The 26,527-nt window shown below is 39.8% G+C and overlaps 1 protein-coding gene across 3 annotated transcripts in view; it reads right to left on the minus strand.

The window, feature by feature from the left end:
- Positions 1-2,614: 2,614 nt before the first annotated feature.
- LOC131684118 (protein phosphatase 1 regulatory subunit 14B) overlaps positions 2,615-26,527 on the minus strand; it is a 214,532-nt gene continuing 190,619 nt past the window's right edge. For all 3 annotated transcript variants that reach the window (XM_058966688.1, XM_058966687.1, XM_058966689.1), the window contains 4 exons: positions 15,824-16,192; positions 15,669-15,743; positions 11,155-11,196; positions 2,615-4,740 (listed from right to left, as the gene is read on the minus strand). In XM_058966688.1, the coding sequence (XP_058822671.1) occupies positions 4,699-4,740; positions 11,155-11,196; positions 15,669-15,743; positions 15,824-16,036 (372 nt within the window). In that variant the 5' untranslated portion in view covers positions 16,037-16,192 and the 3' untranslated portion in view covers positions 2,615-4,698. The remainder of the gene's footprint in view (positions 4,741-11,154; positions 11,197-15,668; positions 15,744-15,823; positions 16,193-26,527) is intronic.

Here is a 26,527-nt window from a genome sequence, read left to right on the forward strand (position 1 = left end):
GACATACGTCCTTTGGACGCTACAGTCAAATATATTCGGATGGGAGAAAATTTGCGACTTAATCTATGTGAGAATCCTACTATACCCCATAAATAAACTTTTTACATAAATTTTTAGCCCAAATGTCCGTCATCTGTGGAAATATTGCTGAGAGTATAGTTGGGTAAATATATCTGCGTTTTAAGAATGTTCAAAGTCGATTTTGAATCGCAGAATAGTGGGCTTATTCAAGAATACTTGTTACGCTGGACTGTACCCACTCGAAATGGAAACATTACTGTACAACTTGGGCAGAATAGTATATAGTAAAACAAAAATAATGAAGTGGTAGCATTTTATGCGTGGCTTCAATAATGATATTAACTTGCTGAAGTAAACTGCGTTGTTTTCCGTGGTTGATACATGGAGTACGTTGATATAGTCATCACATCTCATCTAATTTAGAACTAGAATCAGGAATCAGTAGAGGTTGGCTCAAATGGCACGTTCCCAATGTAGATTCGAGCTTTGTGCTTAAGACAATTATCAAAATTCACTTCCAAACCAATATTCACCAAACACATCTTGTGCTCGTGAACAAAAGGAGTATTGTCATTTCTTTCGTGAGCTGTGAGCTGCGCTGAGCCAACAATAGTTTCTCTGGACATCAGCAAGCAGCAACTAGCCGCTAGGCGGCGCTACTATCGGCTAACTGACTTCCAGTAATCGTTATACGGACTTTGCGTACACCCAGTAAAGTTCAATCGGAAATGAGCCGGAATTCTGGCTAACTAGAATGTGTCACTGAAGCCGGAATGCGAATTAGAACCACCCAACCTAACTTGTAGTATTCCAACCCAGCTTAACTTGTAGTATTCCGGCGCCAATAACACAACCATTTCCAATTAGAATCGGTTGTATCACTGGAGATGGAATACTAACTACAACTACATCTACTTCAAGAAATAAACATTAAGTGCGTACCCTGGGGCAAATTGGTACACACGAATTTGTGGCAAATTGATACAGTGTATCAATTTAATCCAACATTTTGCCATCGATACGGTGATTCCAAAAATGGAATCATATTATCACTTACTGTTTAAAATTATAAATTTGGTTCCAATTTATCAGTATGGCAAATGACAACACGGAATCTTGCTTTCAAACAATGGTCCTGCGGGGTAGTGCAAAATTCCTAACCAGAGTTTAATATGGTGAACACTTTTAACTCAAACAATTTGAAATTCTGTATCGATTTTGTTGGCTATTTCGGCAAATTTGAGACTAAGAGAAACGAAAGCAATGAAATTGAAAGGCGGATAGGTATTCTAGAGCGAATCAGTTATAAACTTAGAATGGAAAACTAGAACTAGGCAGGCTCATATGGGCATGATCGAAAGGAAATGTGAAGAATTCTTTGCCTTCTGCAGAGTAGGAGTTGGGCGTTGCACTCAAGTCTACCGCATGGTCTATGGTAGAACATAACTCATCATCATGTTTTACCGCCGACGGTTCATTAAAACAACAATAAACTTTTAATTTCAATAATTCTGTTGTAATTTCAGTAAACTTTAAATAAGTGTTATTTAATTCAATCATCGCGAGACCCTATTTTTTACATTTCCCTTTGCTTTGCTTCCTTCCGAATAGCAACGTTGGCGTCAGTTGGAAGAAGTTATCAAATATACGCACTCGCTATAAACCGAAACGATAAGTTTCCATTTCCCAACCTGTTTACGAACCGCCGGTGCGGTGTCGTGTTATGATGGTGGTTAGCAAATCGCTATTACCCACGCTCCGGTGCTGTTAGTCTAAGAGCAAAGAAGTGGTCCGAGTCTGTTCTACCTTGGCTGCTGCGATATCAAAGTTGATTTTGCCGAATGCTAGATCCATGTAAATATCGTCGGTTTGCAGTTCGTCGACGATTCTATCACAGAGAACAGACGTCCATCTTCAGCATTCAACTTGGGTAAAATCTCTAACGGTTTCGAAGGTAGTTGGGATATCCAAACCAGGTGCGCTCCACTGTCGTCATGTTTTTTGTGGCTGAGTTCGACAGAATCGACAGCGGTTATTCCTCTAACCAGTCAAACTAGTCCGGAACCTGTTCGGACTTCCAGCATGAATTCCAGCTCAAATGCATCAACCGATAGAGTCGGAATCGGTTGTTTTGTTTGAGCAAGATTCCATACTGAATCCATTCAGATTTCGAACCAGTTCCGGAATGGATTTGATGGATAGTTGGGATAGGTTAGTGTGGCGGCGCTAGTGTTTATCGTATATTAATTCAAATGTTTACACACGTTTTTTAAATATTTTTGTTCGACCATGGATGTCTGTTCTCTGTGATTCTATCAAATACATACGTCGTGAATGACAGCCGGTTGGTCGTTGTCGATCGTTTGGCCATAAAACAATGTTGGTCGTCTGCGATGTTCTGTTTACAGTTTACAACCAGCTCGAATAGTTTTGATACGTCAAAAAGTATCCAACCAACATGACTGTACAATGTAAAATGCATAATTCTGAACGCATTCCGGCAGCGAAAGCACTGTAGATATAGAAATATTTTCGTATCAAAGAGCCAAACAAATGAAACGTGATTTATCACATTCAATCAAACACAAACAAGTTTTTGATATTTTTATGTAAATTTTATAGTTTTTTTTCGCATTTTTATTTTGTTTCTATCAATCCACATCGCTTTATGCTGTTTTGTATTTTATATTTTTTCACGAACCCTGCGGTTATTAAAATCAAACTGCAAATTGAGACACTATCTATTATACGCACTCCATTCATGAATGAGTTGTTTTCGTCGTCTATGATGGGTCTCTATTTTCCTATTGTTGCTTTTCTGAGCAAGAATCTTAGTAGACATTGGGATTGTACGATGTGGGATTCTCTGTATGTGTGTCTGTGTGCAGGGGTCACATTTATTGGGTCATTCGATACCCGCAGGACTGATGAACTGCCGTCAAAAATGTCAACAATTGCTTTGGCTTGCTTCGTTTTCGGATCAATGAATTCTCGGTTCGGCTCATCAATAGATTTTTCTTATACAGAGCTGATTTTAATTATTTATCTTTCAATAAAAGCTAAAGCTATTACTTTTCTTTCAATTGTTCACTTTCAATACTACACTTCTATTGTTTGTTTTTTTTGTGTATTTGTGTAAAGGGATCTATTCTACCACCTTCAGGGACAGTTATTCTTCTTTGCTAGTGGGTTTTATTGACAGTTTTAATTTAGACAGGTGTGAGCTAGCTCAATTCTAAACCAGGTTTGTAATCATTCGCACTCTGTAAGGGTGTATTAGTATTTCAGTAGTCGAACAGTGAATACACTACCAAACATCGCATTTTTATAGACTGTTATTTTAGCAGAAGTAATATGTGTTTATGTTAAGATAATTTGTTGTAATTGTTCTATCTTTTCGATGATATGATAACATGATGATGATTGATGATAAAATAAATGTTCGAGCAGCAGCAGTTAACACATAGCCAATACTTTATATCAGAATGAAAGAAGCAAAGTCCTTCAAAAGCCATTAAATTAAATATGAACATGAATGATAGCGAATTAGTTTAGTTATTGACTTTTTCATTATTTTCACCTCATTGTCAGTGCAATCGTCGGTTTCGTATTTGTCATTAGGTTTGCTCTTTCGTATTCAACTGACTCTTTGGAATTGTCCGTGTTGACCAATTACTGTCCCAAATTTACGGTTCTAAAGCTTTCATCGCGTACAAGAATGAATATGTTTATCGGAGCGAACATCGTTTATTAAACTGAAACACGTGTATCAAACGATTTACATAACCAATTCGTTTAGATGAAATCAACTGAAAGTAACCCAAATTAAAATATCTAACCAATCAGAAAAGTATCTGCGCAGTTTGTTTGAGCAAAAACTCAGTCACACGTCCAGGTGGAAGCATGGTAGAATCCTGGCAGTGTTGAACTATGAAACACAAAAAATCCCAATTAGATACGGAAGAAAAAGAAGAGGACTTTGCTGATTCTAGAACAAGATTTTCAGAAACACTTAAACGTAAAGTAGTTTACAAAGTAAGCGAACTTTTTCGTTTCTTTAAATTACTTACAGCATAATTTGTATCTGTCTATTTTTTTTCTGCCTGTTTCACTCAATCTATGTAGTTCCGTACAATTAAAGTTTAGAAGAAAAATCAAATCTTTCTTGGTTTTGTTTTGTATTGTATCTTTTTTAGTATTATTTCTATAGCAGCCTGATCTAAAAACAACGTTTTTCGATGTTACAGAACTCAAGTGATCTGAACTGAAACAGCCCTCTTAATACCTTAACCGAAAGTAAAATAATAACTAAACACGCAGTTAATCTTAGTGTTGAGGCAAAACTGTACCCTAAGATTATACTTAAATCATTCACTTACTAGTTTATCAAGATATTTATCCTTACATTGGCCAAGGCTGCTCGAAACCCAATTTCAAAGTTTAATTCGTTTGCGATTTTAATTAGCTGTGTTGAGCCTTTGTTTTGCAGTACAATTTATTTTTCCTTATGTAGTTTGCCTTATCAAATAAAGGACGCTCGTGATCGGACGATCGGACGCCTTTTTCTTAACTGTCTTTCGATAGATTATATTAACACTTTCATTTCCTTAGCAAAGTGTGTTCTTACTTGTGAAGTATTTAAAATTACATTATTTAAACTGAAATGACCAGTCCAGCTCAGAGGGTCTTTGCCCGGTCCAGTAAATCGCTGATGAATTTCTGAAAAAATAGAGAAACCAGATTAGTAAAGGGCTGATATTGAGAGTGGGGAAGTCATGGAAATATGGATGGATGCAAGAATCGATTACCATTTTTCATTATTCGTCATTATGAAAGCAAGCAGCTTGATTTAGTTTGTTACGTTCCGTGCTAACAATAAATGGCAATTGAAAAAAATATTCCTGCCGTAGAATCAGTTCTTTTCATAACAAAAACTTTTTGAGAGCTAGCATGCGATTTGCGAAACAACCAACAAAAGCTACTTTGAGATTGGGTTCATTTCATGGAAACGGAACTAAATTCGCTTGTTGCTTCATACTGGACAGTAAGGCGGATTATTGATAAATTAATATAATCATCATATAAGGAGATAAATCATCATATAAGGAGCAGCTCATGAAATGAAAAAGGAAATATTCAAGGATTACTCAATTAGAATCATAATTCTACTAAGTAGAATAAGTAGGATAACAAAGATTAAAACCCGTACCCGTCCGCTTTACTGGCTAGGATTCGTACCTAGCAACCTTAGTTAATTTGGTGCTAACTGGTCTTGACGGCTTAATCAAAAAGTATACAAAAGATTGATCAAATTTCTGTTTTATTGTCGAATTGATTAATAATCTCTAAGGAAAAAAAATTATCATTGAAGGAAAAAAATAAAACAATACATACATACATATATTGTGAAAAATAGCCGGTTTTTTGTATAATAATAATAACATCAGAAAATCTTTTGCATGTTAAATTTAATCGCTTCGTAGAATTTTTTTATACTTAGATTTTATGACCGGCGATGGACCAAATTCCAATACGCGAAAATAACTGTCACCCTAATATCTACTCAAAGAATTGTGTCATTTTTGGACGCACATTTTGTTGATGACATTCGACCACGTTTAGATAACACTCGGTTAAACGTGCGTGTCACTTTTGTACAAATGCTCATTGGCGCAAACATCCGAACAGGCAGATATTTCTTGTCGAAGAAGACGCAATTAAACGCAAAACGGTTCCTCAAAAGGTCTCCCGACACGGATCTGAAAAAAGACACCATTTTTTTCCAGTCCAGAGCAATTGCCATTCAAAATCTTTGCTCACTGGAGCAAGGGGTTCTTGAAACAGTCAACCCCGCGTTTCAGTAGACCCACGCATGACAAACTCGAACCGGTGACTACACCGTCGCATTCAACTTTGTGAGTGGGCATGTAGACGTGGTAGTCCTTAATAAACGGTTTGTCGCCTGAAAAAGATAGAATCGTTTCCATGCTACTGCAAAAGGGATTTAATATTTTCAAACATGTCTTGAAAAAGACTATAGTTTACAATCTTTCTACCAGGCATATCTCGCATGGCGAGAAATAACTGTTAGATTTATTCCCAAAGGATGGCGCTCAAGCTTTGAAGAAGCTAATAGTTTTATGCCTAGCAGCTTAAGTTCTTTTCTTCGAAAAGATTTGGAAAGGATAATCGATCATCACTTCAGGAACGTTAATTTAGTTGAGTATCCACTGCATAAAATGCAATATGCATATCACTGTGGGAAATCCACGATCACTCTGTCTCACGATGTTGTTTACAACATTGAGAAAGCCTTCTCGCTCAAGCAATCCAGCTTGGATGTGTTCTTACAAATTGAAGAAGCTTTTGACAATGTGTCCTTCTAGCCTATTCTGGAAGCGAAGCGCGGTCATGTAGTATCTACATGTATCTCGGGTTGGATAAACGCAATGCTTAGTAACCGCATTTTAGGCAGAGATCGAAGTTGAGTATTTGCGGTTGTCCGCAGGGTGGCGTTCTGTCACATATGTTATGGAACCTGGTTGCCGACGGCTTGTTGAAGAAACTCAGTGAGCTTGGATTTCCAAGCTACGGGTTGGCTGACGATTACCGAATATTAATTACTGGACTTTGCATCGGAACTATCTTTGATTTAATGCAACAAGCATTAAGAACTGTCGAACAGTGGTGTCGACAAAGTAAACTATCACTTAACCCAAACAAAACTTCAATGTTTTTTTTCACGAAGAAGCGAACAACAACTGAGGTTCATCCCTTGTAGTTCTTTGATTCTGAGCTACTGTGTGCAGATCAGGTCAAAGACGTTGGAATTATATTGGATTCCAAACTGAATTGGTCTACTCACAATAAGTCCAGAGTCAAGTAGGTGTGCATGGCCTTCGGGCAGTGCAGACGAACTTTTGGAATGACCTGGGGTTTCAAACCTAAATACATCTATTGGATTTACGCGACAATTTTACGTCTAATACTGTCATACGGATGCATTGTGTAGTGGCCATCTGCAAAGAATGGCGCTCATGCCTTTGACTGGTGCTTTCGCCACAACTACGACTGCTGTCCTTGTGGCCCTTCTAAATATCAAACCTCTACACATACACCTCAAACAAGAAGCACTATCATGTGCATACAGACTACAGGGTACTGGGCTTTGGGACAGCAACCATGTTGATCTTGCTACCAGTCATACAAGACTGTGGTCACTAATGGCTACATAAGAGAAGAAATTCTTACTCCCAGCGATATTACACTAACATGTAGTTTACTTGCAGGACATTCCATGTGAAGATTCCCTCTCTAGAAAAGTGGTTGTCTGGCTATATGGAAAGACAACAACAAACGCAAGCGGTCTGTTGCACTATCGGTTCTCCGATGGAGAGACTTGCTGGTGCGAGTGTCTACTGTCGTGAAATGAGACTAGAACAATCTCACTCACTAGGTATATACTGTACTGTATTCCAAGCAGTAATCTTCGCGATTATGTGCGGGGTACAATCGGCCCTTCAACAGAGCTTGTCCGGCAAAGCTATAAACTTCTTCTCCGACAGTCACGCTGCAATCAAAGACCTTAGCTCAGACAAATCACGGTCAAAGCTAGTGATCGCTTGCCGAAACCAAATCAAAGAACTAAGCATTGTCAACACTATCTATCTTGTCTGGGACATTCTGGTATTACTGGAAATTAATGGGCTTGCGAATTGGCCAGGGCAGGTTCAGCGATTGACTTCGTTGGCCCTGAGCCCGCCCTTCCAATTTCGACAAGTTGAATAAGAGAAAAAATACGGTCCTGGGCTTCGTCCGAGCACCGCAATTATTGAAGAAATCTACAAACAAAGGCTCAATTATGACATGGCAACTATTCAGCGCGCTGAGTCATTTTCATGTGATCTTTGGGAATCCGACTACAGAACCTCATATGATCTGATATGCAGCTGCCCGGCGGTAATGCACTTTAGGCTTACTCGCAGGCGATTTTAACTGCTTGTGAGCTTAACTTACCTGCTGTTTGCTTTTGGGCTGGGACTTTTCCCACCCTTCCAATTGTACTTCCTCCCTCCTCCTTCTCCTTTCCATCCGGTCAGGAAACCATGAGAAGATATGACAAGGCACAAATCCACAACTACATGCGGGAAATGAGCCATTTGAGCCAATATATTCTTATTCCTGATTCCTCCAAAAGTCTACCGACACGTGTCTGAAAAGAGACACCATTTTGTCCCGTCCAGTGCAATTGCCATTCAAAATTTTTGCTCACTGGAACAAGGGGTTCTTGAAACAGCCCTGTTTCAGTAGATCCTTGCATGAAAAACTCGCATCGGTGACTACACCGTCGAACTACACTTTGTGAGCGGACATGTAGACGTAGCAGTCGGCTTGTTGCTAATAATATCATTTGCTTGCTTCATATAGAATATTAGAATATCACAATTCTGAACTTATTTTTTTCATTCAATTCGTTTATTTGATAAGGCACGTTTGCGTTAGCTTAAAGATGCCAATTTTGTTTTGTTTTACATTTAATTTTTACATAAGTAATTTAAAACTATTGGATTACATATTGATTTTTTAATGAAACTAAGGAGATTTTATAGCTATCTTATACTATTCACAAGGGGGTAATTTAATTTTCGTAAGATTAGGAGGGTCATTTAGTTTTCATGACAATATGATTTGACATTTTAAGCAGGGAGATTGTTGGAGCGAATAATTTTTAACTAAGGTCAGTTTAATTCTGAACTTATCTGGGTGAATATTTCTGAGTAATAGATAGTTATTGTTATAGATACTTAACTTTATATTCACCGCGGCATACTCCATGACAGCCCTACTAGCGTTGACAAATGTCGCAAAACTGCAAAACTGAGACTGCGTCAAGGGCGCCAGAAGACCACGGTAATCATTTATTACTTCAAAATATTTCATTTTACTAATGCGATCATTAGTATCACTTCTTTAGCTTCGGGAACACCAAATTAAGCAAGTATTTATCCACAGCAATATTAAACTATAATTGGTTAAATATTAACCACCAAGCAAGTAACTGTAAGCATTCGTTGAAATGTGCCATTGATTCATCTATACTCACGCACGAACTCCTCGATCCAGTCATCCTTATGTCAGTAAGACGAATGAGTTGGCGGGGCACATGCAGGATTACTGATAATATTCATTATACACAGTATGAAAACAGGGTAGAAAAAAGATCGAAAACTTTTGAGTGGAAGGCTGATGGAGTTTGCCTGTAAAAGAGTACCGCTTATGATCACTCGTATGATCTGGTCATCTGAGAGACTTTAACACTCACACTATTGCAGATGCACAGTTGCAGTTGTACTGCAGCATAGCGTAATGCGTTAGCGCCTTAGTTGTTAAGGATGCTAGATTCGAATCGAACTAGTAGACGGGACATTTTTTCATAAGGTTTCTTCCCACTATTTCGACTGTTAATTTTACGATCTGTTTTCTTGTAGTGACTGCATTAAAATAGAGGAGAAATATTAGTGGGCCGTGATGGCTTCCTTGCGGGATGGTGGATGTCGCGTGAAATAGTGCAGATTAACGGTCCTTAATGCAAATGGGAAGTTGCCTACCACCAAGATGGGAACGAAGCCATGGAAGAAGTTTTCCGTTCTAGCTTGGCAGCAACTAGATCCATGTAAACAGCATCGGTTTACTTTCCATCGAATAGATAAGGAGGGAAGGAGAGCAGGTTGTTCGGTGTATGCGGTCAGGTATAAAATTAAGTGGGTCGTCTGCATACGTTATACTCGGCATATTTAATTTCATTCGAACATATGCAGTATATCCCAGGCAGCAAAAGCAGCGCATTTATCGTGAAGGACGAGGCAAGGTACCTCTGTTCGAGACTTACTAAAGATAATTTTCATAAAACATTATTCATATCGTGTGAGAGCAAAATTCTTTTAAGGATATTCATTACAATACATTGGAAGAGAAGACTACATATTAACATACAAACGAGAAGCGACAGAAGTTACTGCACCTCTATTGTATGAAGGTAGGAAGCTTAATGTAAAAGTGTATATGTGTGTGTGCATCACTATTGGAAGTACCACCTTTACCCGCAAGTGGCGATTTTGTTACTGTCTCCAGATTCTGGACAGAGTTGCCAGTCTTCTTGATATGCAGTCTTCGATTAGAAGTCAATAAAGGGTTCAAGCAGTATTTTAATTTAATTTTAATATTTTTTTTCCTTTTGTTCATCATTCCGAAAAGGAAACATACGAAATCTTTTAATAAAGCCGGATTGACCAGCAGTCTTCGACAAAGTTGTAGACAACTAAATTATTTTTCTTATTTTCACTTACAGTGATAATACGATGCATGCACTGCCACCTAGCGGCGAAATTGCGAGCTAATGGGTTTTCTCCATGTAAATTGTCGAAAAATACCATTCAAACTTCAGGCACGTTGGTCCGGTAGCTAGACTTGTCCGATTTGATTCAAATTTGATGCAAGTACTCCTGGTGGGACTAGGAATCGACTCAGGGGTGGGCCGATTAAGTTTTCAAAAATTCATTATTTTTCATGGCAGTCTAAGGCACACTTGCGTGTTTGCACAAAGAACAGCACGCGCGCTTAACGAGAACAGGAACGTGTTCTAGGACTGCTACGGCATTGTTAAGAAAATTAAACCTCATTAAATGACGATCACTTCAGCAGTATGGTCGTGATTTATTTTTCACTCTACAATAAAGAAACATAAACATTAAATTGCCATATTTTCCATTGAATTAGTAAGCAATTAAAAAAAATCCGAAGAAATCTGAATTTTTCACATAAGCATAATCCATACATAGTAAAATTTACTAGATCATTGAAGTACCGTTAAATTGTACATTTAGATCCAATTTGAAAAAAGGCATCACTACTACTGATTCCTCTTGGTAATCATGGAATTCTAAATAACTTGAGGCAATGGAAATCGGGATAAAAGATTTTGTGGTAATGGCATACAAGTTATTGGGGAAAAATTTTAAGGCGTCCATATTAACTTGTGATCAAAATATTTTATTGCACTAACGTGATCGATATTCTCACCATTAATTTTAACTGTAATATGAGGTCTATCAGGACAAGGCTAAAATAACTTACCGATATGTCTTGGGGAGGTCGTTTACATGCGGACAGTAGGCTCTGAAAGAAAAAAAAAACATTATTCTTACTACCTTCCATTTTTTTGTTTCACATAAAATTCACTAGAATCAACGTTTTGATAGTTCAAATAATTCTACGGAAACAAAATTTCCTTAATTCCTTATGGGCTCCATTAATAACGGTAATCAAAGAATCGGACAAAAGAAAACTCCGCAAATTCGCATTTCGGACCATCAAGAAGACAGTGAGTTAGGGGCAGAGCTCAGAAAAATTGACATCCTCGGGTGAGTTTGAAAGAGTAACAAAATTCAATTCATGGCCGCTGCACTGATTGGAATTTTTCGTGAGCCATTTATTCGTTCGCGGCAGCGCATTCATTCAGATTCAGGTATTTTCGATTTAAATTCAACTTCAGAAGCAAACAGAATTTTGTTTATATGATGGCTTCGAAAGGGGTTATCGAGCGAAAATGCACCAGATATAGATTACGCAGTTCACTCATGCTCGAAAATGTAAAGAATGTAAATATTCTGTCTTCAATTTGTCTACATACAAGAAGTGAATGCTTTGGTTGGTAAATGAATGTATATTTCTTTTGCACTAAAGCATTCGATTCCGCGTGAAACTTCAGTCAGATTGGAAGTGAATGAATGAGGCGTAAACACTGAAACTACTTATGGAGAAACTAGCATGCAGCATAACAGCACATTGATTTACTAGCCTAAAAGGTTTACATTTCGCTATGGTCTTATTGGTAAACCAGAACCTCTCTACTAACCGGGATGTGTGTCCCGACTAGCAGGGACTAGCTAATGGACTAAGGACCGATTTCTTCATCTACGTTTCACTTTTAAACCAGGTTCAACGATGCGTTAAACCTGAATTTAAAGTGAAGCGTGCGTGAAAAAATCGGCCCTAAGTCGGTCTGTTAGCTACTGATGAGAAGAATTCGGAACACAATGTCCGGTTTATTGGGTATTTAAGTTTGAAACCATTTTATTTAATTACAGCATCGGCGTCATGATCTCTTAGGTAGAACAGGAAACAATGCACAGACCACGTGAACGGAATGGACAACCTGAATGCGGTGACGACCACCGACGGTTGAACTATCTGATATGATAACCGATGCACTCTTTTTTTAAATCAATATATTCACTAATTGTTATAGCATAAGTTTGTATGGCTAGAGTGTGTTCAATAGACTGATTAAATTTTTGACTTTTGGCTCCAGCAGGCTCTACTGATTCCTTTTATGGCCCTTAGTAATTATGCAAATTTTGGTTCCGATCGGTTGTGTCTATGGACCCTCCAAAAATTTCAAAGTTTAGATGGAAATTAGTATGGAAAATCGGTTAAAATTTAAAATAAATCCTTGAAAAATCACCTCATCAATCAAATGATGAGAACACTATATATTTATAAAGGTATTCTTCTACTGAACACATTCATGGAATACTGTAAGTTTATTGAAAATTCGTTGAGAAAAGTTATTAACTAAAGAAGTAGCATAACTTCAAAACAAGTGGATTTTATTATCAATCATAGCAACCCTGTTTGAATAGCTGCATCTGCCATACGCGAGCGGTGGGTGGCAAGTCAAATAGCTCCATCGTTATACACTTGTATAACGATGGAGCTATTCAAACAGGGTTGCTATGATTAATAATAAAATCCACTTGTTTTGAAGTCATGCTACTTCTTTAGTTAATAACTTTTCTCAACGAATTTTCACCAAATTATAATGTTCCACGAATGTGTTCAGTAGAAGAATACCTTTAGAAATATCATGTGTTCTCATGAATTGATTGATGTGGTGATTTTTTAAGAATGTTTATTCAATTTTAACCGATTTTCCATACTAATTTTCATATAAACTTTGAAATTTTTGGAGGGTCCGTAGACACAACCGATCGGTACCAAAATTTGCACAACTACTAAGGGCCATAAAAGGAATCAGTAGAGCCTGGTGGAGCTAAAAGTCAAAACTTGAACCAGACTAGTGTTCATCATATACGGCGATGTATGGCTTGATACGACTCTAAAGACAATGGCAAATGTCCACTTTTCAGTCTATCTTCTGACCTCGCATAAAGTAGAAGCAAAAAATCGCTACGCTATAGGCACCAGTGAAGCAAACCAGTGCTTTGTTCTATATCCTGTGCACAAACAGTATTGTACCGTTGCCCTTAGCTACGCAGTGAAATGAGTCTGGCAAAGGAAACAAAAGTACCCGTGCTACGGAATAACACAATTTCGATCGACTTTAAGAAAACCCGACCCACAGTTCAGGAGATGGAACAACCAGTTAAAATGGAGCTTAATCTCGCGGAAGTTAGTACATTCAGTTACACCAGCTGTGTTTTGATTACGTTTAAAAGTTTGGCACAGGCAGGAAACTGCATTGCAAAGAACAACATGCAACACGAGGTCGAATTTAATAACACTGGAATCAAGATCCCCGTGTATATGGAAAATGGCATGGTGGATGTTCGTATCCATGATTTGGCACCACGCACTAAGGAAGATCACATCAAACAATGTCGCAATTCGAAGGAGTGGAATCTATTACGAATGACACTTGAAGAAAATTTTTCACCGGTATTGCCAACGGCGTTCGTATTGTGAGGATGCGAGTGACCAATACCTTCTTCCATGACTATCGAATGCGCGTAACCTATAAGCAAACAACGCAGATCCCACATCTCGGGCAGACCTCTACATGCCAATTCTGTAACCAAATAACGCTCTACGGAAAAACATGCGCTGAAGCAACTAGTCCGAGCTCATCTACTACAGCCAAGCACAACGACCACGACAACCACTCCCAAACCAACAACAACTAGCATCATCAATAAAGAAGTAAATATCCATGAAGATGGATTTACAACAGTGAAACTCTGACCGTGAACAGCAAGAAAGCAGTAACGATGACAAGGACTGGAACGATAACGCGAGAGAAGGCAGACAAGCTGCGACAGATAATGAAACTAATGCTTCACCGCCAGGGAAAAGGATCTCAACACGCAGCAGCAAACTGCGTCAACAAGATCTGGTAGACAGACATTCTTAGTATTTCTTTTAATTTTACTTATCGTAAACACAACTGATCCACGGCTCAGTTGTGCTGACGCATTGAGCCGTATCAAATAAACCTATAGAAAAAAGTGTCCTCCTTTGAACATATTTTCCTAAAAAGTTATACTCTTCAAATCGGGCTTTGTCGCTTTGTTAATGACACAGCATTCGGTTCGCCTCCTAACTCTTTAGGCTATTTTGACTTTTTGCTAAAAATAGTTCATGCAAAAGCATAACAATTTACAACCTCTCTTGGAGTCAACAACTTGAGCTCTAAAGTTCACGTTATAAATATTAAATCATTATAGCGAATTGGAGATGATCGAAGCAAGCCCCAAATAGGAAAAGTCGTTGACCGCAAGTGCCATGTGATGTGATTTGCGTCGTCCCCGACGACGCATTTCAGATCGTAGGAGTCGTCCATTCTTCTTGGCACCGGTTTCATCTCGCTCGTGTGATCTTCGGCACACAAAAGTCAAACAATGTGCCCTGTCTGGGGTGGACAATAAAAGAACGCAACAACTTGGCGTACATCCGATACGGGCTAGAGGAGGAACTGACTCACCAACAACAAACAGAAATTCTATTATTGCCCCACCATCTATACGGGCTGTCATTCACACCGACTGACTGTCAGCAGTTCAGCCTTGTATCACGACGCACCGTTGTTGGATCGTTTTTATTTAGTCTATATCTTGGTAGGCTCTGCTCTCCTATTGCGGATCAATGATGTCTGGCTAAGATAAGTTTTTGTTTTCTGAAATAATTTAAGTACCAGATCATTTAAAGCAATTTGGCTTTAGAATACAATAAATAGATTCCTGTAAATTCATGTGGCGAGTTACCCCAACATGAACTGCCACATTAGACGATAATAAGTACCTCTCCTTTAATTTGAAACAAAAGTTTAACACACGATTGACGACGCCGCGTGAATTATAAGAACAAATATTTAAAACCATATAAGTGACTCTAGACAGCGACAATGAGAATAATAAACGAACAAACGGCGCAATCGTTAAGAAATGCTAAACCGTATATCCAGCGCCTCCTACGCGTGGGTCGATGAAAGAGCGACATAAAATTACTTTCATTTTCTATCTCGAATGGGTCTACCTACTCCACTACTATTAGAGAAAATGCGATAACTTTGAATTCCGAGTGATCCAATTTAATTCATGACATTTGTCACTCTGAAAATACTGCCGTCGGACACGGCTTCTTGTAAGCGGACGATAGAACACAAAGTTTTTCCATATCTATCTTTTGGTAACTCAATGATTGAGCATAATGTGATTGATAACAAATCTTATTATTTGATGAGAATACACAATTCCGGAAACTTTTTATCTCACTGTAATGGTACAGTTTTTATCGTTAGAACTTTAACGACTTTACTGCCTTTCTTATCCTAGCATTTATAAGTTACTTACAAATAAGTGAGATCTTCTGATGTCATCGGTGTCCATGTCGAGGATTTCGTCGATATCTACATCTATCGCTTCCGTCTGTGGAACGAGGGGAAACAAAATGTATCAATTAATAAAACCGAAAGACACACCACCGAGCAGACGGTCGCGTCACTTACGGGGGGATCGAACAGCTTCTGCAGTTCATCGTACAGCCACATTTCCACCGCCAGCCGCTTCCGGATGAGACTCATCTGATGCGAACCGTACTTAGCGGTGAGGAATTTCTCCCGGCGCTCCTTCACCTCACCCTTCTCGGTAAAATTGACCCTTAGGCCGGTGCGACCCGGCGATCGTTCACAGTCATTCATGGTTTCAACACCGCACTGCATCGCGCTCTATTGTGTCACCCAAATGGTGGAGCTTAATCTGTTTAAAATTTTCGAGGACTGTGGTGGGTCCTCTCGTTGCCACACTTCCTCTCTCTCTCTCTTTCTTTCTCACACACTCACACACTGGGTGTGCTTCAATGGGTAGTCCGGATCAATCTGAAAGAGGAACGTGGAAAAAGAATGTCTTTCATTTAGAGAACTAAATTAATAATCATATCGATGTTAAATTGGATGGTCGGCTCGGTATAGAGAAAAATCTAGGGTGTTCGCACCCGGTGTCAAAATGATTCCCTCCCTGCTCCGTAAACTATTCCCTGATGGCGGTGAGACCGGCAGTTAACTGATCACTAGCTAATATGATTAGGACTAATTTGGATAATTTATTGTGATTTGATCAAATAGCGGTTAGTAGCGGCTATAAGCTTGGACGGAATGTAATTAAATTGTTTGGATAACAATTGAGAGAAACAAGTATATTAAATTTTCACGTTATTTAGCCCTTTGGTTTTAGATTGTGCCAGTGACGGGGATAGATTTCTTCTGTTAAAACGAATATAAGTTTTTAAATTTTTTCAGTCTTTAATTTCTACAATGAATACTTCTGATATATTCGAGCAATACCTAACTTAAACGATGCTACTGATGAGACTAAGTAGAAACACGAAATCCGACTTTATTTGAAGATTTGCCCGTTACGTTTAATAAGTAACACTCATGGAAGTGCTTGTTCATGATATTTAATAGTCGTTTTCAAACCATATATCAACATTACAAGGCAAATTAGGTTTTTTGGTGATATTTTCAGCATAAAAATCGCAACGGATTTGCTTCTATGCACCTCTGAGCTCTAATATTTTTCTTTCTTGTTTTTTTAGTCAAGTATGAAGTAATGTTGCCTATATAAAGTTTGTGGACCATTTATAAATTACGTAATGCAAAAATTGTCCAACATTGAATCCCTCTCCTCCATGTAACATTTTTTTTGTTCTACTGTAGCTGTAGAGCTAGGATCTCGGTAGGGAATCACTCACTACAATTGCAGACGAGACGCAAAATGTGACCCACTAAAACACTGCTTAAGACCAAATGCAGTGGGCCGTGATTCTGAATGTGATATTTATACAACAGATCAGATATGTGCGGGCATAGGGACTTCACGATTGCGTGCATTATTTGTATTTGTTACTATGTTTTAATTGCCGCATTGTATTGTATCGATTTTGTTGGCAATTTTCGGCAAATTTGAGACTAAGAGAAACGAAAGCAATGAAATTGAAAGACGGATAGGTATTCTAGAGCGAATCAGTTATAAACTTAGAACGGAAAACTAGAACTAGGCAGGCTCATTGGGCATGATCGAAAGGAAATGTGAAGAATTCTTTGCCTTCTGCAGAGTAGGAGTTGGGCGTTGCACCCAAGTTCTAGGCGAGGATTTGTGAAGAATTTTTTGCCGGCGTCGGCGGTAAAACATGATGATGAGTTATGTTCTACCATAGACCATGCGGTTGGGTGCAACGCCCAACTCCTACTCTGCAGAAGGCAAAGAATTCTTCACATTTCCTTTCGATCATGCCCATATGAGCCTGCCTAGTTCTAGTTTTCCGTTCTAAGTTTATAACTGATTCGCTCTAGAATACCTATCCGTCTTTCAATTTTATTGCTTTCGTTTCTCTTAGTCTCAAATTTGCCGAAAATAGCCAACAAAATCGATACATTATTTGTATTTGTATTTATACATTTGTGTTCAACTGACAATAAGCCTTAATTAACTAAACTAAAAATAATTAACCTAACAGCAAACGGTGACGAAATTATGATGAATTGGTATCGAAATCGAAGTGCTCGGCAAACTCAGCGACGAACCATCGCTATAATCGTACAATTGGCTGCATAGTTATTGTTACGCATTTCGATGTGTAGCAATGTTCGAAGGCGAAGAACTCGGGTTGGAACGTAGAGGTTGATTTGTCCAAGGAGATCGGGTACATCGTACTCAGCCAGCATAAACTTTGATAAGAAAATGGCTGGCAAATTGTGTGACCTTTCGTTCACTTTTCGCAGGTTCACTGTACTTTATCATGACCCTACGGATTAATTTAAATATATATGGGGAAAAATCACTTAATATTATTTAGCTAGATAGGATTAAAATAAATATTAAAACGAGCTATTAGATTTAGAAGTCAAATATAAAATCAATAATAATAAAATAAATTTAAAATAACATGCATAAAATTCAAGTATTAAAATAACCTTTAGCTAGCTAGACGGCACAACGATCAAATTGAAAAACTCTACACAAACTAGGATTTATATTCAGCTCATACAACACTACACGCCACAAACACCCACCAACACCCATACTCCAGAGAACTAAAGTTGAGTTCGGTAACCACGGCTGAACAATTGGAAATCGGAGGCAGGGTTCCGGGAAACTCGGCAACCGACCGATCGTCACTTGGACTTGGAACAGCAAACCATCCACACGAAAAAAAACTTGGACTCTGTTCTCGGAAAAAAGTTTATAAGTAAAACTCGCTATCATCGATTGGTGGCAATAAAGTAAAAACCCACTAAACTGTTAAAGTCGATGCAACCGAAATCAATCAGGTTTCGCAACGTTCGCAGTATCGTCAACTACGGGTCATATTTCGAATCGAGACCAGTGACGACGTTCTCCGAAGGCCGGGAGGCCAACCCACGTGCTTTTCCGTCAACGAGTCGACAACCGGCCATCCGATTCGACGCGGTTGAGCGTCCAAGTTCCAGAACGTACGACTTCCATTAGACCAGCAGGGATCCGGAAGAAGATCGCCTTGGCTCGAGTTACAGTCACCGGTAGAGGACATCGGCAGCGGCAGGTGCGCAACGGGCCCTACACTTTACACACCTACAAGCGTAAGTCAATTTCTTTGTGATTTTTAGTAGGGTATTAGGGACGTTAGGGACCTTCAGGTTAGAGTGCCAAATAAAACGACGGTTAGGATCAAAAAGGTGATTTTCCCCCTTTGCACATTGAGAAACCACACGGCGAGGGTTGTGCCGACCCTGGGGTTAGGGTAGAGTTTCCGTGCTACTGAGCGGGCGGTAACGAAGGTAGTTACAATTGTAGCTACGTTCTTGCAAAGTATGTAGTCCTAATAGCTTGCAATTGACGTAAACAGTATCGTAAAAATTTACGCTGGACAGCTTCAATTCTTTCACTCCACGTTGCATGGTAAGGGCATCAGACAATGTTTGCAAATTCCAACTGCGAACGCACCAGTGAGCAATATAGTGCATTGAAACGCAAAGGATCCCGAAATTCACAGGATATTTTGAACATAAAACCCAGCAATCAATTCGCTTGGTCAATAGTCGCTGATAAGTGATTGGTATAAGTAAGCCTTTCATCAATAATAACGCCTAGGTCGTTTACGTGCAGCTGAGTTCCAGCAATGTTGTAGTTGAACTTAAGCATGTCCCTTGTACGATGAAAACTGATGACAAAACATTTCGCAACACTAAGAATCAATATGTTTCTTTGACACCAGTAGTAAAATGTATCGATGAGATACTGTAACTCACGGCAATAGGCTTCATTCCTTATGACAAGAATTCATCAGCAATTAAAACTAAGACCGCATCATTGACGAACAATGAAAATAGTAACGGACCTAGTGTACTACCTTGAGGAACTCTGGAATTATTAGAAAAGAATTCAGACACTTTGTCACCAATTTGAACGACGACCTCGCAGTGTACAAGGTAGGATCGCAGTAAGTAACAAAATCCCGTGGTACATCCTAATTTATCAAGCTTTGCTGGCAGTATCTCGTGGTTAACAGTATCGAAAGCGGCCGTAAGGTCAGTGTAGACCGTGTCCGCCTGGAGTTCATTGGATATTTTTCTGTGCAATACGATGTGAAGCTAACTAGATTCGTCTCAACCGATTGACTGGGGAAGAATCCGTACTGACAAGTGCTTATGTAATATTTACTAGCATAAAACAGCACCTCGTTGATAAGCGATTCGAAATTTTTTGACTCGACTCTCAACGAAGTGTTCTTATTTACCAGAAACATGACTGAACATATCCAATCATCGGGAAATCATTAATCGGCAGTTTACAGCCTCTGCTACCTAGTTTTAGTCCCTCTCTGCTACCTACGTTAGCACTATACGGCACGAACAAAATAGTAGTGCTGGTACCTATGGAGAATGCAAAACAAACTCGGTAGCGGGTATTTTTCACTATACAAAACAGCGAAAGTCAAAAAATAACCGTAACAATCAAAATAAAACTAATTTCGATTCAATCACAACAAACGATTATCGCGAGGGGCTCGAGCGTTTGTGCGTTAATGTGTTCGATCGCGTGGGCGTTTGTACGTCGCGTGTGCTAGTGTGTATTTTTCTATTTTATAACAGTGTGCCTTTCGCATATTGGCGCGGGTGCTTGGATGATCGTGCGCGGACCGTGAATCTGATACCGACACCGATGGTCTGAAACATATTCGCTCCACTGCTCGATTCCTACGTGTTTTTCTTACGGAATCATGACGAGGGATCGGTGATGTCTCTGATGTGCGTTTCCTGCAAAGCGAGGCATAGTAGTCCTCTGAGAACGTTCAGGTTCCATTGTATTGCGAGAGTTCATCTGTTGTCCCTCTGTACAGGGGAAGTGGGAGTGGAGTTGGTTGTCAGTCCTGGTTTCTTTCGTTGTTTGCCGTTTTTGGGGTGAGAGCTCGATTGGATAAGCCGACTTCCCATCCAGTGACCGCGATGGGTGTAGCAAGGGGTCCGCGTGAGTTGTGTGTGTTCTTTTTTGTTGGGTTTCGATAGTGGTCCTTCGTGGTGTTGTGGACCACCGGGAAGGTCCATTTTACGAGGCGGGTGGTCGACCGCGTGTCGGCTGATGGTTCTTTTTCTGGATTGAAGTCAGGGGCGCTGAGCTTCTCTTGGGTTTTGAGTTGAATGGATGGACTTACCCGCGGGGTAGCTTGGCCCTCAGCTCCAGCAGCCGCTGAAGGCTCGTTGGGGTACATCCGCGGACAGGGTCAGACTGTTACACTGTGTGAACAGCTGCCAGTTTTGGGTATTTTTCTGTTGTGGGGCGATTTAATGTTATTGTTGTGACCGTGGGAGATACGGCAAGGGGTACATGAAGTCGGTTGTGGCTTGATCTGGGTCTGAAGGCAACCGGGTGCCAAGAGCATCCAGGGATTGGACTTAGCGGTCGTTGGTTTGGGTTCTTGTTGGTATGGCGTGCCGGCTGTGGTCCTCTGGGGCCTCCGGGTGAAGGTTGCTCGGGAGAGCCCAGTTGACCGGTGGATAGGCTGGGTGGTAAGAGTGGTAATGGAGTTGGGGGTCGGCTCACCTGGTGGCTCAACGTCCCCGTCATTGCTGATTTGGGTGTTTGTGTTTGTTGGATTCTGGTGGGCGGTCGAGCTACGGCGTGGCTCATTGTGGTGCGAGCACCAAAGACGACCGAGGAGTCCACCAGACTGGCGCTAGTGATTGCTGTTAAGAGTGAGAAGGCAGAAGTTAAGGTGCTCGGTTTATTATTATATGGTATTTCCCTGGGAGATTTCAAGTGGTCCAACACCAACAGCCGCCGGGGTTTCGTTGATGGCCTCGGCACTTTCCCGTATGGGGTTAGTGTGCCTGGGCTGTTTGTTGCTGCCGTTTTTGTATTCTTGTTTTTTGCTGAAGAATCACTCCCTTCGGTAAAGAGGTTCATCGGAGATATCATTTGCCGGATCTGTACTACCTGCTAGGGACCCTGTTTTGGAAATTGGACTTCTGGATTTATCGTTGCTGAATTGGTCTTGGTTCTTCTTGTTTCGGTTTATTTGAGGGCCATCAGGATTTCATCGGTAGACAGGTCGATTGTGTATGAGTCAAAGACTAGGCCCTGGGTTTTGTTTAGGGAGGGATGGTAGATTATTTGGACATGTTGGCCGTTCGAGTATTGTTTAATGCTGAGTAGTTTATTTACAATCTTCATGGAGGTTGTACGCAGGACGTACTGGGTCCTTCCGGCCTCCTTTGTGGCCTAGACACATTTGTTTGTATCGGTTCGGATCGCTTCTTTTACCAGCAGGTGGAGCAGGTTGAGTCAGATTTAAATGTTCCCTTCGTTGTTCTTCGCTGCAATAATATTTGCAGATCGATCAGGACGCCGGAGTCCATGAAGGGAAAAATCGCGTGGCCGAGTGCAGGGCCTCTCTTCGGGGGGTGGCGTGTCCACATCCATCACTCACTTTAGATTTTTGACCAGTGTGGGAAAAATTATGAACAGAAGGTATGGGTGCCCTCTCCTATTACGGTATACGGTGTGAGATTGTACGGAAGGAGTGAAGCAATTGCACGAAATGCGAGAGGCTTGCGTGGAATGTTGTGTGCGACGATAAGTTGCACAGCAGTTTGTCTGCTAATAGAATTACCCAAAGTTCTTGGGTAGAGGTCATGCGAATAAACGTTACAGGGTGGCGGATCCCCAGTTACGCCCCGGCCGGTTAGCAACACGTGGTAACTAGAAAACAATTTTAACAGAGATTATTTTTCGCGTAGATTTTTGATTCGAGCCGAAACACTAATCTTGCATTTATTCGCACTTTTTTGGTCTAATCACGCCCCGCATCGGGTATCAACGGCCCATTATGCGGGGATATTTGAACTGAGCTCTTTTGTCTTGCACTTTGTATCTCTCTGGGTAATTTGTTATGGGAAATCCCCCATAATTTCCACCAAATTGATAAGCGCAACGACGAGTTTTTAAAAATCGCGCCGAGGGAAAAGGGAAAAATTATCACTCGGTGTTAAGAAATTTGTCAAAAAGCGTGGAGTTAATCACTGGTTGACTTGTTGCTCGTGGTTGTTGGTACCGAACTGTTCTACTGTTCTGTCACAACATGTTACATTTTGTCATACCACCTTCTAAAAGCGTCACGTAATTTATGAATGGTCCCTTACTGTTAGTCGCGACTGCTACTAAGAAAACCAACAATCGATGGTCGTCGTCCAGCAAAATATCAACGCTTGAATATAAACTATGTATCCTGAATTAACTTTTCCACGACGTCCATTCTGTTTCCTGCAACCGCCGAGTTTACAAACTGTGACATATAATTGGCATATGCATAAGTGCAAACCACCATATGCGCTCCTCATTCGATTAGTGGCAGTATGCTGTGCCGCTCTTTCCATTTTCGTTCTGTGATTTGTTATTGTTTGCCTGTTTCGGTGGATCGAGCGCAGCGCAACTTTTTATTTTTGCTGTTAACGTTTGTACAATATGTAACTCCTGCTCCGCACCGAACAACCGCTGTACCTACATATGTCAGGGCAGCAATCTATTCCAGTGCATAAGTAATAAGTAAATGCTGTAAACGCATTAAGTGTAAGCAAACATAGGCAGCAAACAAACAAGTGCACTCACGCATATCGCACATCAAAACGAATATGTTCGGGTTTATTTAGTAGGTGTTCAAGCAGAATTCCGTCGAGAAATGTTTCATATGGAAATTCAAATTAGACTGTTTCAGCTAGAATGGAAACGTTTTTTTCTAGTCGTCGAGTGTTTAGTAAACACTCGGAGCATTCACTTACACCTTACATAAATAATGCGCGCTCGGTCTGCGATTCAAGGTTTGTATGTATTTTAAATGTTAAAGGGTGAAAATCAGAAACAGTAACAAAAATAAAGCCTTGGTGTTGATACTACAACCAGAGCGGAAACAAACTTTTTCATTGCTTTAAATTGGACGGAAACGAGAAGGAAACTTTGACTAACATAAACTTTGCTTGTAAGTGGAATTAATACTCAATTCATTTTTGTATTGTTTCAAGTAAGAATATTGCTGACTTTTCAAACAGGGCGTTGACGTCAGTAACAGAGCCTTCTGTTTGACCCTTAACACGAATAGAATACAGGATCGCTATCGGCGAACCGTGTTTTGCATCTAGCATCCAGTATCATGGCAACAAACTATTTATATCGCATTACGATTGCAGAGCAACATGTGCTGTCCGATGAACGCTTTTTTCTCTTTCTGCTTCAAGCGAAAAAAAACAAATGAATATTGCGTGTGGAAACCAGCAATTAATAGCTCGCCCCCATCGTCGCCCGTCGGTCGGTGGAAAAGTTGGACTTGTTTGTGATTTTCACTGCTGTGCAGCGGGTTCATCTGTTACCGGCAAATTATTCCTACATACATACGTTGAAACAGTGTCTTAAACATATAGAAGGCTGTAAAATATATTTTGTCATAAACTTGGACTTTCCGAATTCCAAATTCGCATATTGGTTATAGAGAGCGTTGTGTGAAATAGCCATGTCATGGTTCAATTTTGTTTATTTTTGTTTCTATCTTAGGCCTCTTTCTACTTCATGGCTAGATTCGCTTCTGTAGTCGGCGGCGCGTGATATCACACATCAGTGGAATATGTTGCTATTATTACGTTCCAACTATGTCAATATTGCATTCATTTGCGCGCACGAGAGCGTGGATGATCTGAACGATATTGCAAAAAATGCTTTTGGGATTAAATTTGCTGCCGTATACAAAAATTGGCACTGTTGTCGATGATAAAGGATTTTAAAACTATCAAAAAAATATATCGCGAAATCGTTATTATCACATTCACATTCAATTGACGAGAGATTACTGAGTAGGGAAAGTTATGAAAATTTGGAGCCATAGTAAGATAAGAGTAAGGATGTGAAATATACAGATCGGAAAGACATACTTGTCCCTCTTTACCATGAAAACCGATAAATGTCGGTTCTCATGGTAAAGAGGGACAAGTCTGTCTTTGCCAGGATACATGTTGGTAGAGTTGAGTGGTTCGTAGTTATGCTGCCTAAGTTCGACTCCAGCTAGCAGAAGACAAACGATTAGTTCGTAAGATTTTAAGCTACTTCTAGTTTTGAAACAGAGAATGCTCCAAGATTATCTTTAGATTCCGTAGTTTTTGCACCCATCATACATTAAAATTCAATTTTATGATTTCAAATTCACCATTTTCGCCTTTATTATACAGAAAGGTTATGCAATCAGTCTCAAAATCGTCTAGCCAATCCTGGCGATTTTTTTCGACTGAGATAGGGTTTCTGGATTTTAACAGGGGCGCAGTTAGGGATGTACGGAGAGGGTTTGCCCACTGATCACCCCGCTCCCACTATCAACGCCTAAAAACCTCTCAGTTCACCCCTCATTACACCTCCCTTAGACCATCGCCCCATTCATCCCTAATACCCCCTCTTTACCCTAACATCTTTATACCACCACTATATTACTAGGCATACCAAAATAAACTGGAAGGTGGTTCGGTTGTGGGTTATTCGCCCTCTTCACATACCCACCCCCACATGCCAAAATATGTTTGCAGGAAGACAACATTGAACTAATCTTGATTAAGCTAATTATTGATTGTATTAGTTTATTTTAAGTGTATCACTCAAGGTGCACTGAGTAGCGTAAAGTGCCTCTTTTCACCCTATTAAAATGCCTTGAAAATGATGAAACTCTCGTATTTGGGCGCAATGAAAACTCAAATCGAGTACCTCAATTGTCGTCCTGGCTTTTGAAGCTAATGAGTTGAACAAAGATGGCAGACGCCGCTCTAACCAACGGCTTCAAATGGGTAGGGTGCGCAGTGGCTCAAAACAGCGTTTTGAGGTACTTAATTCATTGGAGTCAAAACTGTCCATATTAGCGATTTCACATAATCTACAATGTTTGTGTGTGTAAAAATCGCCATCATTTGGCAATATTATTTTTTAAAAAAATTGGTCGTAGTAGGCTACAGAAAATTCAACTTTTGAACCGAAAGAGATAGCGCTTGGCTGTCTTCGACAAAGTTGTAGAGGAGAGTATTTTTATAAATTTTGCAGAAGACATGTTGTCTCTGTCACTCATAGTAATCGAGTTATGAGAAGTTCTCTATGGTGAACTCCTTCAGTTCCTATTTTTACCTATAGCTTCTTAATTTCTGATTTTTCGCGTTAACAATGTTCTAAGGTTATTATCATCACAAAACACACAACTTTTCCGAAGAGACCAGATAGCTGTGAATGCTGTGTAAAGACTTGTAGCTAATTTTGATTTAATTTTGGCCTGTTTTCGAACCCGTGTAACTTCACTATCGGCAAAAATTGTAATTATACTATCAATTATTCTATTAGGACTAGGTTTCATCTACAAAACGAAAGTAAAATTGTTTGTCCATAATTACACGTTCAAAAGTTATACACTTTGGAAAACTTTATATCTGGCCCTCCTGAAGTCGCGTGAATGGCTCACTGAACGAGTAGGCGCTGGTGTTCAAATACGCTTTCGCCTGATTTCCTAAGAGACGCGCACTCTGTGTACTTGCGCGTGTTAACACTGATATTGAATGATTTTCCAAAGGGTGATATACAATTTCATCTAGGTCCGGTTTACCGTATGAATTTTAGTTTCAAGATATGGATAAAGAAGTAAAAGATACACATTTTCCATACAA

Source organism: Topomyia yanbarensis, chromosome 2 (assembly GCF_030247195.1).
Source record: "Topomyia yanbarensis strain Yona2022 chromosome 2, ASM3024719v1, whole genome shotgun sequence".
Classification (NCBI taxonomy): Eukaryota; Metazoa; Arthropoda; class Insecta; order Diptera; family Culicidae; genus Topomyia; species Topomyia yanbarensis.